General features: G+C 42.3%; 1 protein-coding gene across 1 annotated transcript; it reads left to right on the forward strand.

The window, feature by feature from the left end:
• Positions 1-210: 210 nt before the first annotated feature.
• On the forward strand, positions 211-19,476 carry adad2 (adenosine deaminase domain containing 2; the record flags this gene model as incomplete). The annotated part of the gene is made up of 10 exons (XM_080780998.1): positions 211-374; positions 1,877-2,036; positions 7,562-7,682; positions 8,066-8,194; positions 9,026-9,176; positions 11,857-12,033; positions 13,268-13,473; positions 14,310-14,544; positions 15,087-15,246; positions 19,366-19,476. 10 exons carry the CDS (start codon positions 211-213, stop codon positions 19,474-19,476), a joined length of 1,614 nt encoding a protein of 537 aa, XP_080637124.1.
• Between the last annotated feature and the right edge of the window lie 596 nt (positions 19,477-20,072).

Raw genomic sequence — 20,072 nt, forward strand, 5'->3', positions numbered from 1 at the left:
TTTGAAAAATCGAAGAACGACTGACATTTTTAGAATCTGATCTCAGGTCAGAATGGGTTCATCAGACCAGTGTGTGTCCAGTGGAAACCTCGTATGAATCTGATCTCAGGTCAGAATGGGTTAATGACTCCGTAACCGCTACATTGGTTTCTCTCTCCTACAGGTACAAGGAGTTTGACAGTGGGAGTATACGAGAATATATATCCAGATATGGCAGACAACAAGGAGCCCAAGCCTCATCCTAGAAGAGGTGCTGGCAGTGCTGCGTGCTTTCAGTCCGTGTCGGACCTTAGGCCCAACTCGGCCCTGCTTCCTTCTGGCTTTCTGGTCCACGCTGACTTGGCAGGAGGAGTGGCTTGTGCCACAGGCCTGAGGTAAACCACCACGTGACCCACGCGTTTCCATGTTACATTGCACGGTTCCGAAAAGCCAACCGGAAGTTACACACACACACACACACACACACACACACACACACACACACACACACACACACACACACACATTAGAATAAGAACAAGACGAACACTACACACACACACACATTAGAATAAGAACAAGACGAACACTACACACACACACACACGCGCGTGCGTGCTGCAACACAAAACAGCTGCGTACAACGCAGTGTCACTGCAGACACATGGGTTCACAGTACACTGTGTGGAGGACTTCTGTATATCGCAACGCGGGGGGACTTTAACTGACAAGTGAGAGTGTGTGTGTGTGTGCACGTGCGTGCGTGCGTGGGGGGGGGGGGGGGGGGGATTTTGGATCGCAGCTGAAATGGCACACACGCCACAAAACACGCAGTCGCCTGCCAAGTTCTTTTGCAGATTATTTATTTCCCAGTCCCACCACGGACTCACGCGTGCAGTTTGATTTCAGCATCACTAATCAAAATAATACAAAACAAGTTAACAACACATACGGTAATATTAATGTTAATGCAGGGCACAACACTGGGTTAAAAATCACAGCTGAAACATGAAGTGGAGTCTGTCAAATCCTGCAATTACCTTCTTCCCATTATTAGTATTCTACAAATGTCCTCTAAATCCTGACATTTTTGTCAGTGGTTCTCAAACAATTTCATGTCAAGGACCCCCACAAATATATGTAATTGGCCGCCGAGCCCTGACTGTTTGAAAATATGTTGTTTCAGGGACCAACACCACCCCCCCCCCCCCCCTCCAGAAGCAAATATTTGAGTTAAAAACGTTCGCTCTGAAAGAATATATATTCTAAGATTAGCACAGCATTTTGAAGATTTTTCAAAAATAGCAGATCTACAAGCTCATAGATCTGCTATATTTCAACAGCTAAAGTCTAACATAATGCTTAAAACACCAAAAGGAGTTCCCGTACTGAATGGGTTAATGCTCGATGTCCTATTATGTCCGTCCAGATTGTATTATTGTTAAGTGCCGTATGCCGTCAGACTTAGGAGACCCTTTGTGGGTATTTCTGTACCATTTCGTCTCTACTGATTACAATTAGGGCCCGTCTCAGCCCCGCCCCGCTCCGCCCCCTCCTGATGCTGCCGCCATCTTGGCGGACTAAACACAATGTTGACAATGGGATCTTGGTCAATTAAATGAAGAAAAAAGTGGAATGTCCGCACACGATATAATTCTGCTCCCCCTCCTCTTTATACCGATATAAAACACCGGAGGGGCGAAACTTTGTTGTTTTATATATGTTGAACTAATGAGGACGGGGAGCTGAATTACATCGTGTGCGGACATTCCACTTTTATCTTCATTTGATCACTTTTTGGCTCCAGCACCGTTTACAAAAACTGGGATGTGCATATCGTTTTCCTCCTTTTCATCTTGGTAACTTGGTTAATCCATCTTTGTCTGTGTTCCTCCAGCCGTCCAGATCCTGTGGGAGGATTGTCCCTCTCAACGGACTACAGCAGACCTGTGGGAGGATTGTCCCTCTCAACGGACTACAGCAGACCGCGCACAGAGCTCGCCTTCCCCACACCCATGCAAAGCCTTACGGACAGCTTCATGAGTGACGACGATCTGGTAATACAATAAGATGACAATTTAGCGCGATCCATAATCATGGATGTGAATTCTCTTTGACAGACCAGGGCAACTCTTCTTGAAGAGCAAACTTAAAGTCGGAGATATGTCTTCGTAAAATAATGATGAATTTGTATTACTGTCTTTTACCCCATTTATTAGTTCCACGTGCTCTCTATATTATCTGGACGTTGAGGTGCATTCACATTCATTGGACACGTCATGATTATTGTTTTTGAGAGACATGATTTGATAGTCCAGTCTGTTACTCTTAACACTTAGAATGCTGAAAGCGTTTCTATACGCTTTATTATACCCAAACATACAATGCTGAGACCGTACGTATACGTTTTATGGTCCAAAATAGTATTTTTATTGATTTCTGTAGTTCAACTATATATGCGCCCGGACAACTCATAATGTAACACCGATCGGCTCTAAAAAGAGTTAAAACCCCCCCCTGCTGAAAAGAGGTGTTGGTCTGAGAAGCGTCTGGCACCGCCTATTGGTTGGTCTATGCGAGGAGGCAGCCCCCATTACGACGTAATGGAGACGGCCGTCCGGCATAGACCAACGCAGATGTCAGGGGATCTAAAATGGATGGGTCCATGCTCTTGTGTGTCTGAATACACTCGATTCCCCCTCCCCTCCTGTTTCTACATGGTTTCTCCCAAGGGAGAATTGTGGGGGGGGGGGGTCTCTTCCTCTTGGATTCCCCCCCCACTCCCAGTCCCCACTGCTTTCAACTGCTAGGATTTGGCTTGCCTTGCATTTCTCTCATTCTCGGAAAAAGATACAACGCGATTTGCTCTCTGCCCGTATATAAACCTGCAACGATCGGCATTTGATTTCATAACGTTTGCCAGACACATGGAGTTAGTCATGGACAGATTGCACATTATCGAGGGACCGCCATGTTACTTTGGTGCAGATCGCAAGCCATAGCGTCTTCGCCAGCAGACACTATCTATCGGCTGTGATTGTAACCGTTGTATTCATTATAATTGCAGTGATAAGACCGCAATGAAGGCCTCTGGGACGTCATTGACCCGTTTGTAATGTATAACGAATACACATGTCTCATCCTAAACTGCGGAGGCCGTGGTGGATAAAGCTATTTTCCCTATAATTGTTGACGTACTGCTGCTGCTGCTTTGCTCGCATCCAACCATCCATCCCCCATCCCCCTTCGTCGTTGTTTTTTTTCCCAAACACGTTGACGTGCTGCTTCTGCTGCTGCCGCATCCATCCACCATCGTCGTTGGTTTTTTTTCCAAACATGTCCAGACATGATAATCCTCACCGATCCAGTCTCGCGTCTCACCTTATAGAGACGCGAGACTGGATCGATGAGGTTAGTGGTATGTCTGGACATGTTTGGAGCGGCACACGACGATCGACAATAATGTTGATTATGCAAGATCATTTCCTCAAAGCCTAGTTGCCCCCCCCCCCCCTGTTACTGCGATTGTAGCTCGAATCACAGAATGAGCGTAGGGAGAGGGCACATATGGGGCTACGATTGAGGCTGATGTATATTTTCTAACAACTTAGGAGAGAGACTGACCACGATGCAGGCAGAAGAAAGTTTCCAAGTCCGTTTTATGATCAGATATGTGCATCAAGACTCTCTGCTTTCATAAGAAAAAAACTAATACTGTAATTGCGAATGCAGTGAGCACTTACTATGAGACCTAGCAGATCACGTCTGTCTGTCTGTCTGTCTGTGTGTGTGTGTGTGTGTGTCTGTCTGTCCCGCTTTCTGTCCCGCTTACTGTATATGTGGACCTGGCCCTTTTGTGCCCATATATGGAGCTGAGTGATTTGTGAGTCATGGTGACATGAGTGTGATGGCGTGGTCCTGCTTTGGGGACTCCTTATATGGTTATGGCTGAGTCATGGTGACATGAGTGTGATGGCGTCTTTTGTGACCATATATGGAGCTGGCGTGGTCCAAGCACTAACTATGACACCCTGCAGATCATGTCTGTAATTTATTGTGGGCTCGCTACAGCGAGCACACACTAGTTATTGCCAGCCTATATTTATACTTCTTTATTCCGCCGTTTTTTTGACACCCTACTACTTCCACATACTTTATGCTAGAATTTTAGTTCAAACTTCAAACTGTTCAGCTCTTTGCAGTTATGCTTGCTTGCATACAACTTTTTACAAAGTTTTATACTTTTTATACTTTTTAACTTTTTAACTTTTTTTTACATCCTTTATAATGAGAGTCGATGGAAGAAAGGTCCCATTTTTCACAGTTAACTTTTTTGAGCTCTTATTACTCCGTCATACTTTCACTTTGAAACTTCATTCAAACTTTATAATGTTGATCTATCTTTGAACTTTCATTGGTGAAAAAGTTGTTTTGAAAAAGTTTATACTTTTTAACATATTTAACTTTATTTATAGTTTTTTCCTGCCATTGACTTTGTATGGGATTTATCTCTAAATCAACCTCACTTTTGCAGCCTCATTACTCTGGCATACTTTGTCGTAGAAACGTGATTTAAACTTTAGAACGCTCACACGACTCTGGACTTTTTCGTGGTTCAAACCGTGTTCGATTACGTTAAACGGTTTTTCCGAAATCGCAGTTCAATCGCAGGCCGTTTCGCGTAATTAGTGCCATTTTAGAGTGCGGGCCTTCTTTGACTAGAGTGTGGAGACTGAAATTCTTTCCTTGAAAATTTACCAAACAAATTGTCGTCCCGGCCAAAGTATTAATTTTACACGCATGTTCTTTGGTCATTTTGTAGCCACACATGTCCTCTTTCACACAATGTGACCACCAAAGTACAGAGACATACAGAATGTGAACTACGGCCTTTTAAGTGACACAAAAACAGTAAATCTGCTCATTGACCTCCATTGTATAATTCTTACGAGGAAATTATCGCGCTGACAATTCTTAACTCGCTCTTATAACCACATTTTCAATCGTACCAACACCACAATCGCACATGGTGTACCTCAATATCTCAGGCCACTCACAGCGAAAAAAATATTTGCATTCGACTTTTACTTTTTGCGATAGAGCAATTTGTTCGGGGCATAGTTTCCTCCATCCAGGACCATTGAAATCTCCCAGTCATAGTGCTGGCAAGTAGTAGAACTCTTTTTACTTCCACAGCTGAGACATATAAGGGCTTAATTACAGGGCTTGACATTAAAGTTACAAGATCTCAATGAGTTGCTCTGCCATACCTTGTGAGCTTGTAGGTCTGCTATTTGTGCAATTAGGCTAGACACATGCAAGTGCACGCACGCACGCACGCACGCACACACACACCCTGTCTTCGCACGCACGCACGCACGCACGCACACACACACCCTGTCTTCCTATTGGCTGGCCTTTACACAGCTCTCGCAAGTGCGCGCACGCACGCACGCACACACACACCCTGTCTTCCTATTGGCTGGCCTTTACACAGCTCTCGCAAGTGCGCGCACGCACGCACGCACACACACACACACACACACCCTGTCTTCGCACGCACGCACACACACACCCTGTCTTCCTATTGGCTGGCCTTTACACAGCTCTCGCAAGAGCACGCACACACGCACACACACACCCTGTCTTCCTATTGGCTGGCCTTTACACAGCTCTCGCAAGCGCACGCACGCACGCACGCACGCACGCACGCAAAAAAATAAAAACTTTTTTTTTTTTTTTTTTTTTTTTCAAAATAAAAATTGAAAAAATTTGAAAAAAATTGAAAAAAATTGAAAAAAATTGAAAAAATTGAAAAAAATTGAAAAAAATTGAAAAAAATAAAAAAAAACTTAAAAAAACTTAAAAAAAGAAAAAAAACTTTAACTTTTTTTTTTTACTTATTAAGAAAAAACTTTAACTTTTTTTTTTTTTACTTATTAAAAAAAAACTAACTTTTTTTTTACTTATAAAAAAAAACTTTAACTTTTTTTTTACTTATTAAAAAAAACCTTTTTTTTTTACTTATTAAGAAAAAACTTTAACTTTTTTTTTTTTATGCAGTTATTTATGCTTATTCTTTTTACACATTTTATACATTCTTTTTTTTTACTTTTCCTTCAGCTTTAATACATTTTCTACTGTACATTATATACATTGCGTCTTTTGGCGAGCCCACGCAGTTTCTGTAGGGAACTGCTTTCTAGTTCTAATTGTTATTGCAATTTACGATCTGCGTTCGCTTTCCGCGTTCGCGCGTCTTACTCGTAATAATAAAAATCACACCCCTGTGAAGTGAGCAGTGCAATGTTGTGAAGTGAGCAGTGCAACATTGCACTGCTCACTTCACTGGGGTGTGATTTCTATTATTATTACAGTATTAGTATTTTTCTTATGAAAGCAGAGAGTATTCTGTTTAATACGGTATATAGTATGTACATGTCGCTATAGGCCTTATTTTGTGAATATTTAGTTGTTAGGTCCATGCTTTCTCTAAAATTATCTTTTTCAGAGAGAACTTTAGAGAAGGCATGGACCCGAATAACTATTATTCACAAAATAAGGCCTATAGCGACATGTACATAATATATACCGTATGAAACAGTAGACTCTCTGCTTTCATAAGAAAAATACTAATACTGTAATAATAATAAAAATCACACCCCTGTGAAGTGAGCAGTGCAATTGCACTGCTCACTTCACAGGGTGGGCGCAAGCTGCATTCAATAGCCAATTAGTGACAAACTGTACATGGGATCAATGTGTATTTGTTTTCCTCCTAAAAGTAGACATTCAGGGCTTTCATTCAGTGTATAGTATGTATATGATATTATTTGTGTTCATTTTTATATCTGTCTGTCAATGTCTGTCAACTTCAAGCCTCCATATCTCTGTTGTTTTTTTTCACGAGCAGCGTGCAGGCAAAAGCAGGTGTTAGAAAAAGGTCAATATCTCCAGAATGGAAGATGGTAGAATCATAATTTTTTTTTTAATTGAAGTGGACAAGTTAGGCTTTATTTTGATTTATGCGGTGTGATTCTCGCTATAAGAGGCCCCTCGCTGTGGGCCCCTAAAAAGTTCAAAAGTCCAATGTTAATCGCTTAGCACCAGCAATCCTCAGTTCGCTAGAAACTGTAGCACACAAAGTGTTAACTTGTTTGACAGAGAAACTTGCACCGTGGAATCTTCTTTCTTCTTCTTCTTCTTCTTCGTCTTTTGACTAATTCCCATTGGGTCACCAGACTGGCCATAGAGTTTCCATCTGCAGATGATCTCCGCATCTGACATCGGATGCGGAGAACAGAAGCAGATGGAAACGGATGATACGCTGTGGCGAGAAACGTACAATTGGAAAGCGAAAAAAAAAAAAAAAACACAGGCAAGGCTGACATCATCACACATTCTATGCATGAGTAACGTTGAGTCATTGCACAACTCTAGTATATACTTAGACAATGTTTGCCTGTTGTTGTTAGCCCAGGAGGAAAGGGACGCAAGGGTTCTTGGTGGTTACGTCTTTGAAATTAAAATGAAATTGTTGGATTAGATTTAATTCAAGCTGGGTTCCGTTTTCTGCTTGCAGTCTGACGACTCAGATTCTGCCACTGAGAGCATCCCTGCCCTGACACCACCTGATCGAAGGAGCTTACTGGACCAGTATTTCCAGAAAGAATCTGGCGACTTGGACAGCGCAAAGACTCAGGGTAAGGTTTTATTAAAGGGTCTGTCATATTGAGGAAGGAGGGATGGACTCTTCTGAGGGAAGAAAATGTGCATGCACGCACGCACATGCACCCACCCACCCACACACACACACACACACACACACACACACACACACACACACACACACACACACACACACACACAGCTTTCATGCATTTATAGATACATAAATAGATTGTGGTAACTATCTAGTAAACTTGCCTTACCTTCAGATACAGGCTTGATAGACGTTTTTTGAGCGGTGCTAAGCGCTCACAATAAAGGGCTTCGTGTGTAGGTCTATAGCTGTTGCTTGTGTCTGTAAGAAGTGCAAGTTATCACCGTCCACATGCATGTTCCTCTTTTTCTTCTGTATCCTCAGTATGGCAGACCAACAGGCACAAGTACCACATGGCAGCGTTGAGCGGTGAGAAGTTTGACAGCCTGCTGAAGATGTGCCCCAAACTGAACTGCTACAAGAGCTCAATGGCGGCATTTGTCTTGGAGACAGGTAGATATTATTCCAATATTATATATGATAGTAAAACACAGCTATACTTTTAAAATGGTATATATATATATATCGTGGTGCGATTGTGTGCGCATGCACGCCATTGTTTTGCCAATCACATTCTTCTTGACAACAGCGTCAACTAATTTCATCTGATTTTGATTCGATCTGATTTTGTATTTCTGAACTGTTGTTTCTGATGGAGTATCATGTTGGAGGTAAATTGGTGTTCCTTTTCTGAGAGGTTTGTGCCTGTGATTCATAACGATCTGGCGCCGTGCACAGCTGTTTATGTGCTACGCCCCTTTTATTTATGTTTTTAATCTGCTATTTAACACCCTGAGCGGCATAAGCGGAGGTCTCCGTCCTATCAAATAGTAACGCTCGACGCTCACGACGGAGATTAATAAAAGGACGGAACTTTATTGATACCAAAACCGAGCGCATCGCTCCACAGGCTGTTGGGCAACATTCGATGTACCCCCATTTTAGAAAAATGGGGGGATTTTAATTATGTTTTTGACGGGACCATCGCGGTCCCGTCGCTTGTCGCGTTAGAAGTAATCATACCTCCCGTTGTTGTCGATCACCTCGGGGGGTGTTTTGGCTACATCTAGCTACTTCAGCTACATCCAAGATGGCGCCTGGTGCTCTTGAAATGTGCTCTGTTGCTGCAAATCGCTGGGCGCCCTGATTTAACGGTCCTAAATACACCCGGGCGTTCGGGGTGTTATGCCATGCATAGATGTTGTGAAAGGAAATCTTATGAATTTTATTTACGAGACAGCGGCTCAACAAACAAACGACAAGCGTCATTTCTTTCCTCCACAGAAGTGCTGGACTCCACAGGTTGTCCCCGCGAGCATTACGAGGTGGTGGCGGTGGGAGCTGGCCAGTCCAGCTCCAGCAACCTGCTCTCCTTCAACGGGTCCATGCTGCACGACGGCCACGCCATTATCGTCGCCAAACGGGCTCTGCAGAGGTAACAAATAAGAGATAATCCAAAAAAAATTAAATTCTAAGAAACAATCTTTTTTTTTTTACCTATAACCCATTTAGACCTGAGAAAAGACAGTTTTCTGAAAAAAACCATAGTCGTTCTCAAACCTTTTCATTTCAAGGACCCCAAAAATGATGTAATTGGCCTCCGACCCCCATCTGAAAATATGTTGTTCCAGGGACCCCTCGGAAGCAAAGATTTTAGTTAAAAACGCTCGCTCTGAAAGAATATATATTCAAAGATTTGCAACATATTTTCACGATTTTTCAAACGCTAAAGCATGACACAATGAAAAGGGGTTCCCGTCCATAATGGATACATTTATGGACTCCTCTGTCTAGCGGAATTGAAACTCTCAAAATCGGCAAAACCTTGACTCGGAACAGGCCCCATGAGGATTATGAAAACTCTTAGTCCCTGTACAAGTACATCCTACACCAGCAAAGCACACGGATAGACTGACTTGCTCTTCCCTGACTGTCTGTCAGCTTATAATTGGCTAAATAAAAACTAAACACCTGATCTCTCTCCTGCTGAGCTGTGCGAGTGATAAAACAAGGGCCCACTACTCCCCCTGCTGGCAGCTGTGTGACCTGCGACCTCTACTCCTTGAATCCCCAGACCCTTATTTTATCTAGCAGATAGCAGACTAAAGCACTGTTTCTCAGCTCCCAGCCTTTAGGAAAACAAAAATCCTGACAGTGGCTACGTTTACATGAAGGGTGATCATTCCGAATAAATACTTCCGAATAAAATACATCCGATGTAATGTTTTTTGCCGCGAGTTTACATGGGAAATGGTCATTCCGAATGAGTGTTTATATGGAGAAGGGATAGAAGACATGATACATGTTAATTCACGTGAAACTACGCCATCTGTTGGACACATAAAATATAGGCAGTTCATTCATTGTGACTGTCTCAACAATACAAACATATTACAGACGAAAGACGATACTTTGAAATCCCATCATTTCATTCCGCAGTAGCTTTGAGGCTGCTGGTTGGATAGGGGCGGCGCGGGCATATATGTTTAGTGTTTACCGTATTTTTTTCCCCACCCGCTGCGGCTCCGCTTCTCCGCTGGGAAGGTGATCATCTCGTTTTTATTTGTACTACTACTTTGTATCTACAGCACGGCCAGGGCACGCAACGCAACACTGATGATTATTATTGTATCGGGTCGCTCGTTATTTTTGAGAGAGAGAGAGAGAGAGACTGTTGAACACACACACACACACACACACACACACACACACACACACACACACACACACACACACAGATCAGGGGTATCTCATCTGCTGCTGCTCCACGTTTTTTTTGTGGATTTCGGATCTGAAAAAAGGAACGAAATAACGCGCTCTATGTGCAAACTCCTCGGCGCCGACGGCGCGCCTTGGATATGAGCGCCTTGGAGCATGCTCAGAAAGACCAGAATTAATTTACATCCGAAGCAGTGTATACATGAGTCAAATTTTCTTTCAAACGCATTGAACATCGGAGTAATCCGGCCAGTGACATCGGAATGGTTTTTAGATCGCATCGAGCGTTTTCATTCGGATGTACGTTTTTGTAGGTGTTTACATAACAACGTTTAATAGGATTGAACTTCTATTCGGAATGAAAAGGGGATTTAACTGCTCATGTAACCGCAGCCAGTGTCAGTGGTGTTCAAACATTTTCATGTCAAGGACCCCCAAGATTATATGTAATTGGCCGCCGACCTCCATCTGAAAATGTGTTGTTCATGCAGGGACCCCACCACAAGCAAAGATATGAGTTAAAAACATTTGCTGTGAAAGCATTATATGCAAAGATTTGCGCCACATTTTTACAATGTTTCTAAAATAGCAGACCTACAAGCTCGTAGTGCGGCACTATAAAGATATATATTAAAAAATGTAGACAAAAGGCTCCAGAATGGGTTAACTTGATAGTCAGTGTGCCATATCAACATTACGTTTAATTATGACACCACGTACGACCTCCCATAATACATTTCCCATAATACATACATACACATTGTTAGCTTCTTCTTTTGAAATATTTGCTGCTTCTTTTGAAATATTTTCTTCCACATCAATAAGGACTAAACTCAGAGCAATAACACACCTATCTCCCAGCCTTACTTGAGGTCAGAGTTTGAATTAATCTAGAATTATGTTCAGCAACAACGAAAGACCTTCAGAGAAAGCTTGACTTGTCTGCTTCCTGAGTTGATAAAATGTTAAAGCCATTTAAAAGAGTCTGTTTCTAGGACAACAAACAAAGTTATCCAGCTAAAACGGCCAATAGCTCTGAATTGGAACATGATAGAAACTCGGTGAAAAAATCATGAAAATATGCTTCTTTGCTTCTGGGGGGGGGGAACCCTGGAACAACATATTTTCAGATGGGGGGTCGGCGGCCAATTACATATATATTTGGGGGTCCTTGACATGCAAATGTTTGAGAGCGAATGACATAGAAACATTGGTTTTTCAGAAAACTGTCATGATTTAGAAGGCATTTGTAGAATCGGGTTAAGCTAACCAACAGAGCAAGCAGCAAACTCTTATCGCCTCGTTCAGAAGTCTTTTGTCAATGGTGGTTCGGTTGACAGAATGACAAAACTAAAAGATATTTTAATCGCGACCTGTTGTCGACTTGTTTTTTCCAGATTCTTGTACAAGCAGCTCCTGCTGTTCTACGGCTCTGACCCGAAGTCCAAGAAGGCCTCGTCGTGCATCTTGGAGAGCAGCGCCGAAGCCCACCGTCTGACGCTGAAGCCCAAGACCCGTCTGCACCTCTACTCCAATCAGACGCCGGACGGAGCCGCAAAGAACTTCTACTTCAAGTATATGCACGTTTATTTTAATCGTTACAGTGTGCTCATTGCTTTGACAATATACATGTGCTGCAGCTCCTTCTACATTATGTTGTTTGGCTGACATTCCTCACATGGGACCCAAACGGACCCGCATCGGTGGTGACAGGTCTGTAACTAGTCTAGAGAGAGTACAAATGGAACCAAACGGACCCTTTATGGCTCCATTTGGTTCCATTTGTACACTATGAATTTCAACGATCCCCCAGTTTGATTTGCATTAGGCCACGGACCCCCATTTTGTGCAATTTTGTTTCCCCTCTGGGGCTCCAGTCTAAAGATGGAGTGTCGTGATTAGATATTATTATTAGGGATGGAGCTCGTTCATTTGTTTATTGATAACGAGCACCTTATCGATCAGGCTTATCGAGCCGGGTTCTTATCGAGCATTTTCTATTATTTTGAGGAAAGACGGGAGACATTAAATTCTGAACAAAACCAGTATCTTTTACTAGGGCCTTCAAATACAGAACTGCTCTAATAGACGGAAGGCAATTTACCTTTTTAATATTAAAGAAACCACTTTAGAAACGTATTTTTGTTTACCCGGGCAGCGCTGGTTGGCAGGTATCACTTTTAGGCCGACATGTTTGTACCAGCATGGATGATTTATTTCTTGATCGCCTCTTATCTTGATTGTTTAAACGTGACGTCATGGGCCGCTATGCTCGATAACAGGCTTGATAAGCCTAAAGCTTATTGATAACGGGTACTCAATAAGCTTGTTATCAGATTCTGTCGGGTATCGGTTATCGAGCTCCACCCCTAATTATTATTATATAAGCATATATAGAAAGCATAAAAAAAAAAAAAATTATACAGTATTTGTTAAAATGCCGTTTTTATGTGGACACGCCCAACAGTTCATTAAGTATGCCTGGTTTGCCTGGTGCGTGGTGATCCACCTGAACTGAAGCCGCACCCACAGCTGTTTGCACATTTGACCTGTCAAGCTTTCAGCATCCAGGAATAAACCCTACATACAAAGGGAAGATAATCATTGCACATAAAAACCACACCAAGGGGTCTAATGAAGTACTGTCACCTCATAAACACACAAAAATCTGTCACTGATCACGGCACTCCACCTTTAACTGTGAGAGTGTACAAAGGGAACCAAATGGACCCTTTGAACACTCCTCAGACGCGACGTTTTGAGAGACGCTGACATAAGGGGTCACGCTGTGTACTGCATGCTGTGCAGGTGCTCCGTCAACAAGTCCATGAAGCTGTACTACCACACCCAGGACCTGCTGGTCCCTGCAGAGCACCTGGAGCCCAGCGTGTGGGGCGCCCGGGTCTGCTGCATGACCGCCAGCGACAAGCTGTGCCGCTGGGCTGTCACCGGGCTGCAGGGGGCACTGCTGAGTCACTTCGTCCAGCCACTCTACATCACCAGCCTGGTGCTAGGTAAGGGGAAACTGCAACTGTTGTTGAACTGGTTCAGAGCGCCGTCCATGTATTTAACAGGGCGACATTCTTTAGATTGGAATCCGATTTGGCCGGAAACGGCAAGTCAGGAAGTGAGACTAACATGTCACGCGATTGTCCACCCCAAAAAAAATTGTAAGCGAGGTTCATATCATATCGTTTAGAGCAGAGGTGCCCTGCCTTTTTTGACTTGAGAGCTACTTTCAAAATGACCAGCTCAACAAGATCTACCCACCTGAAAATAGTTTAAATATGTACCTGAGGGTGCTTTAGAATAGTGGCGCTGGCATTACAGAGACAAATGCACTTGGAATGGGAAATAGAGGGGGAGAAATGGAATAGGTAGGGGTTTTTTTTTGTATTTATTTTATAATGCTACCGATGTTTGTGCACACACTGAAAACAAAATGTTGCATTGTGTATTTGAGCTGACAGGCGCCTTTTGATGTCAATCAATCAAGTCACCTTTAATTCAAGTGGCAGATGCCAAGAATTGTCTTTTATATATTTAATTGAAATATTCTTTAGGGGCATGTCATATGATCTACCTGCACAGCCTTCGTGATCTACTGGTAGACCTACCTTTTGGGCATACCTGGTTTAGAGAAATGAGCCGCAAATCAAGCTTCTTTTGACCCAAAAAGAAGGATCACAAGATTTTACGATTCTACGATATTACGATTCATAGACCGCATAAGCCAAAAAATGATATGACTATAAAGATATATATTCAAAGATTTAGACAAATGTAATGCAAGATTTTGGTTACAATCACAGAATTTCTATTTTGACGTTCCCTCTGGACGTCGGTCCAGGTCATGACGGCCACTCGGCCGAGGACATGTCCAACATCATCAACAAGCGTCTGGGGGACGACTGGGAGCGCCTGCTGGACGCGCCCTACCGGAAGCAGAGTTACCACTTCCTGTGCGTGGACCAGATCAATCCCGCCCTCCCGGCCTCCTGCCCGGACAAGCTCAGCATCAACTGGTGTCTGGGAGATGAGGACATTGAAGTCGTGGACAGCAGGAAGGGCAAGATCGCAGACTGGTAAGATCCATTATATAGAGGCGTTGCAGTATTTATTTAAAGACGTTTACGCCGCGGACAAAGCCAACTGGAGTTGTGACAAATCATGACAATAAACACAATGTTTTGGGCCGATCAAATAATTAGAAAGAAGGGGGAAAAAAAGGCAGTATACAACACTTTTTGTTTTGTTTTTCTTCTTACAAATTATTTGATTGATTGTGTTTATTGTCATGATTTATCACGGTCCGAGTTGGCTTTGTCCGCGGTGTAAATGTCTTTAAATAAATACCTTTTGAAAAGTCTATGAGGAAAATGAACGGGGAATTCACTTCTGGGTCTCTTGTCGTCATGACTATACTATACTAGTGGATCTCAAAGATGTTTCATGTCAAGGAGCCCCAAAATGTGTATTTGGCCAGTAAGAGAAGATTGGTCAGCATTTGTGCATGCACAAAGGATCACATCGAGGCGGCTTGTGAACTTGGAATATCGGCTGCTTTAGAATAGCTCAATACAGTTAAATGTCGTGTGTTTATAAACTGCTCCTTCTCCATGCTCAGCTCCCCGTACGTGAGCGGGCCAGGCCTCTCCAGCAGACTCTGCAAGAGAGCCATGTACAGCTACTTCTGCAAAGTCACAGAGCTGGACAACCCGGCCCTGGGTTACAGCTACCTGCTGTCGTCTGCCGGCCCGGAGCTTCCTACTTATCACAATGCCAAGGTTTGTCTAATATAACTGAAGATCAAACATAATTCTGTAAACTATATAAAGTAAATGCTGCTATACATATGGAGTATAGAGCACCGAAGTCTGACGTCAATATCGGTAGAGTCCACGGGTTCATGTACTTTTTATTTGCATTGTAATCCCCATAAGGGGGACTTTAGATCGCCTCATATAAGAACTGTGTTTGAAAAAGAAAAACATGTCATCCCGGCCGTTTCACTCATATGGATATGAAGAATCAACTGACTGAGAGAAGACACCTCCCTGACAATAACGCAGAGACAGCTTATTATTTTTAGACCACAGTTATTATATGAAACGATTTTAAGATGAGCCAGGGGATGAGCGAGTGACGTCAGGACTTTGGCGCTCTATTGCGCTCACTGTGTTCACATGTGCACATACAGTATATACTGGTTATTTAAAAATATATTATTCTGCTGGCTGTATACCCGTTTCATATGATGACATTATAACTTAAGTCACGCAAGTGTAGGCTCAAATGACACGCAATATTACAAAGAGTTATGTAATATTGTGAATTTCTGTGCTTGTTTTAACTGAGGAAAGCCAAATGTCATTAATGAATTAATGTCATTAATGTCTACACGTTGGTGGCACATGGCAGCTGTGGTCTGTTGCTGCACACCGTTTTTAAAATGTTTCTTTTTATGTTGGTTCAATTTGATGTTCTCTCATCCCTCATGTAAGTAATCCTAATTGCATCGCAAAGAGTCGCACAAAAAAGCAGTGGTACAGAGTGGAAGTGACCTGGGGTTGACTTCGACAGATGCCTCTAACCAACTCTTCCGACAATATTCCTCTCAAATATTGACTGGTACACATACGTGACAGTCGGCAAACAGCGGAGGTCCTGTGGGAACCGTGGCCGGGCAATCATCTCTATCTCTTAACCCATTTAGACCTGAGGCTGTTTCTTTTTAAAAAAAGGCTTCTAAATCCTGACAGTTTTCTGAAAAACCCTATGTTTCCACGTCAGTCGTTCTCAAACATTTTCATGTCAAAGGACCCACAGAATTAGCTGTATTTGGCCGCGGACTCCCATCTAAAAAAATATGTTGTTCCAGTAACCCCCCCAGAAGCAAAGATTTGAGTTAAATAAAAAATAGCAGATCTACAAGCTCGTAGCACTTAAAACACCTAAAGGGGTTCCCGCCCTGTATGAGTTAAGATCATTTCACTAGCGATCAATACATGATTTCCTGGCAGCGGTTCCGGCTGCTATCGAAATGTCGGCCTATAATAAATAAACGTCACCATGGCTACTGTTGGCAGAGGTCCGCTATAGCCATTCATTAAGAGGCTTAACTGTTGTACTTAAGAATCTTCTATCCACGGATGTGTCGACAGTAACACTGTTGCTTGCCGTTTTTTCTGGCCTTTTATTTAGACCGGCCTTCCTTTTATAAAGGTGTTACATTAATATCATGTGATGAAGCACTCTCCCAACACTCATTGTGTTTGCATATTCCCTGCACTGGAAGGTCCCTACTATTTTCGCAGTGGTCCTCCTTCGCGTCACAACGTAGAAAACATTTTGGCCACGTCATTGTGCTGAGATTAACATTTAGGGGCAGCCTAAGGGTTAGAGGAGTGCCCTTGTTGCCGAAAGGTTGCCAGTTCGAGGACGGGCCGGAGAAATCTGGGGTCGGGAAGTGATTGTCATCACTCACCCAACACCGCTGAAGTGCCCTTGAGCAAGGCACTGAACCCCCAACTGCTCCAGTGGAGCTGCTTAGTGGCCAACAGTAGAAGACTGTGGTTGTACTGGTCGGATCCCAGGTTTCAATGTGCGTCTGTCTGTGTGTCTCTATGTGCAGGGCGTTGCTGAAAATGCTACTACCCTGGGTAAATATAGGATACAAAAACCCCACAACAAATGCCCATAGATTTATTCAGAATAGAGATTTTGTGAAATGGAGATTTTGTTTTAAATAAAAGAAAAACAAGCAAAAAAAGACGTCCCCAGATGTCTTGGGCACCACAGGGGGTGATTATAAAGACGTCTGGAGACGTCCTGGTCACACAATATGTTAAATGGTGCATCTACAGTATATAGCGCTTTTATCCAAAGCATTATTTGACATAGCTTGTGCAACAATGCGCATTACATTCACCCATTCATACACTGATGGTGGAGGAAACCATGCGACCTGCACATCGGGTTCAATTCGGCGTTCAGTGTCTTGCTCAAGGACACTTTGACACCAACTCTGGGGGAGCCCGGGATCGAACTGAGAACCTCACGGTAGCCATATATTCATCCACATGAACCCTATTACCCTAATATCCTTCCTTATCCCTATGCATGTCACAATAGGCGAACATTCAGGGAAAATATCTAATCTACAGGTTCACAACGTGTGACCGTTTTGGTTTAGATTTGGTTTAGGAAAAGAAAAAAAAGGAGAAGACAAAATATGGACGACTTGACTGGGGGACCCTGATCAACAGAGTGTGTGAGACTGTTGCTCTCAATATGTAATCACCACTTGAACTACTTTGCAACTGTTACTCCTCATAGAATGCACTGTGGTATTGACTATTTCAAATTCATTGCACGTCTCACTCTTTTCTACCACTTATTTTCCAATTATTTTCTACCAATTATTGTCTCCACCAGGCCGCATGTCTTCCCCCATCTCTCTACCCGTTTCCTGTCAAACTGCTTTCATCCTATCAATAAAGGCAGAAAAAGCCAAGAAAATATCCTACATTTTTTTAATATATATTATTATTCACTAAGTATTTTCTACCAATGATCTACCAATGATTTTTACTTGGTGCTGGTCACTTTCGGTGTTTTGTTAGTTTTACAATTAGTTTTTTGATTTATTGAACATCTTATGATGTGTAATCAACATGATATATATACAAAGAAATAATGCAACTAAAATGAAATGATTTATATGCCAATGAAATAATAACGATGTAATTAACTGATTGGATCGAATACCGGATGACTCGCCCCGGTGCTTGCCCGTTTTTCCTCCCAGAATTGTCACCAGTGAGGGGGATAACTTTGTAATATGCTATTGGCTGTTTGTATTCTTTTTGGAAAAATATAAAAAGATACTCCTGTAGAAAGGCTATATTATTTTACTTATATTGACCCTATAAACAATTTAGTATTATTTAGTATATGTAAGGTTTTGCACACTCAAATGGTACCTCGTCAGATAATCCCCACATAGCCTACAACAACTTATGTGAACAGACTTCAATGTAGTAGCTTTTCATAAATTATATTTGTACTTAGGCTGTCTGCTGTCATGAAAGTTTATAGTTAGAGAAATTCAAAGTCCAGCCGTCTGCTGTCCAGCCTCTCCCACGCCTCACTGGGGAAAATTCTGGGAGGAAAACAGAAACGGGGCGAGTCATCTTGTTACCATTGGATCACACCCACCACCTGGTAGTACTTAAGGGTGACTAATCAGCCAAGCTGGCAGATAGACCCTGACGAAGACCTTTTGGTCGAAACGCGTAGGTCCTGTTATTTATTTGCCTTGCTCATCATATATATATTTTTTATAATGTTTTATTGGGTTTTTTCAATTTCTTTTAAATACAAGTCATACAAGGAGCATAGTACACAAAAACAAAACAGAACAAAACACAAAACACAGCCTTGCTCATCATCAAATAAAGACACCTAAAGACTGAGTGCCTTGGATTATTTTCTTTTCAAGTTTGCAATTCACATTTTGACAAGCAGTACTACTTGGAGGAAAGATACCTTTTGTCTAGATATTGTTTCATTTACCATTTTAATTAAAAACTTTAAAAGGGTTTATCTTAAAAATTGCTCTACTTTTCTGGCAGATATTCATGTATAAAATAGCAGATCTACCAGCTCCCAACGCAGGGCCTCTACCAAAATCACTACATTTGATTATTTCTTACATAAATAAAAACCTTTTTCACATGTCATGCCCAAAAATGTATTTTATATTTATATTATATTATGTTATGTTATGTAAATTGAATGTAACATACGTTTACAGATTATGTTTTAGAATTGATTAAATCGGTTAGTTGGATTAACCGCTGCCCCATCTCACTGCTTGGCTGTGTTGCCTTCCTGTATTGCAGACGACAGCCGTGCAGTACCAGAAAGCCAAGGGTCTGATCAAGAGCCACTTCGTGAGCAACAACGCAGGTCCCTGGAACTCCAAGTACCTGGTGGACTGCTTCAGCACCTGAACCTCCGGTCCCTGGGCACCTCCGATCCCTGGACACCTCCGGTCCCTGGGCACCTGAAGTACCTCTGTAAATGACCGCCGCTCTTTCATGACACTTTTACTTTTGACTTGTTAAATTCACTACCAACAAAAACACTTTGAGATTTGGGACATAGGCCTAAGCTGCATTTTTGTCAGTACAGTTTTTTGTAAGTTCACTAGCAACAAAACTACTTAGAAAGGCCTATGTTTCATTTTTGTCAGTACAGTTTTGTGTAAGTTTCATAAGCAACAAAACTACTTAGAAAGGCCTATGTTTCGTTTTTGTCAGTACCGTTTTGTGTAAGTTCCCTAGCAACAAAACTACTTAGAAAGGCCTATGTTTCATTTTTGTTAGTATAGTTTTGTGTATTTCCACTACCAACCAAACCATTTGGAGTAGGCCTGTGTTTAATTGTTGACGGTAGTTTGTGTTTTGTTTTGTTTTGTATTATTGTGTAGAACTTTGCAAAAGCAATAAATGTGATTCTACACTGATAGAGAATCGTTCTTGAGCTGCAACTAGAATCAACAGTGTATCACACAGTTAATTGTTAATAACCAACCATGAATAAGCTG

The sequence above is a fragment of the Protomyctophum bolini genome, assembly GCF_963924005.1.
Source record: "Protomyctophum bolini genome assembly, chromosome: 13".
Taxonomy (NCBI): Eukaryota; Metazoa; Chordata; class Actinopteri; order Myctophiformes; family Myctophidae; genus Protomyctophum; species Protomyctophum bolini.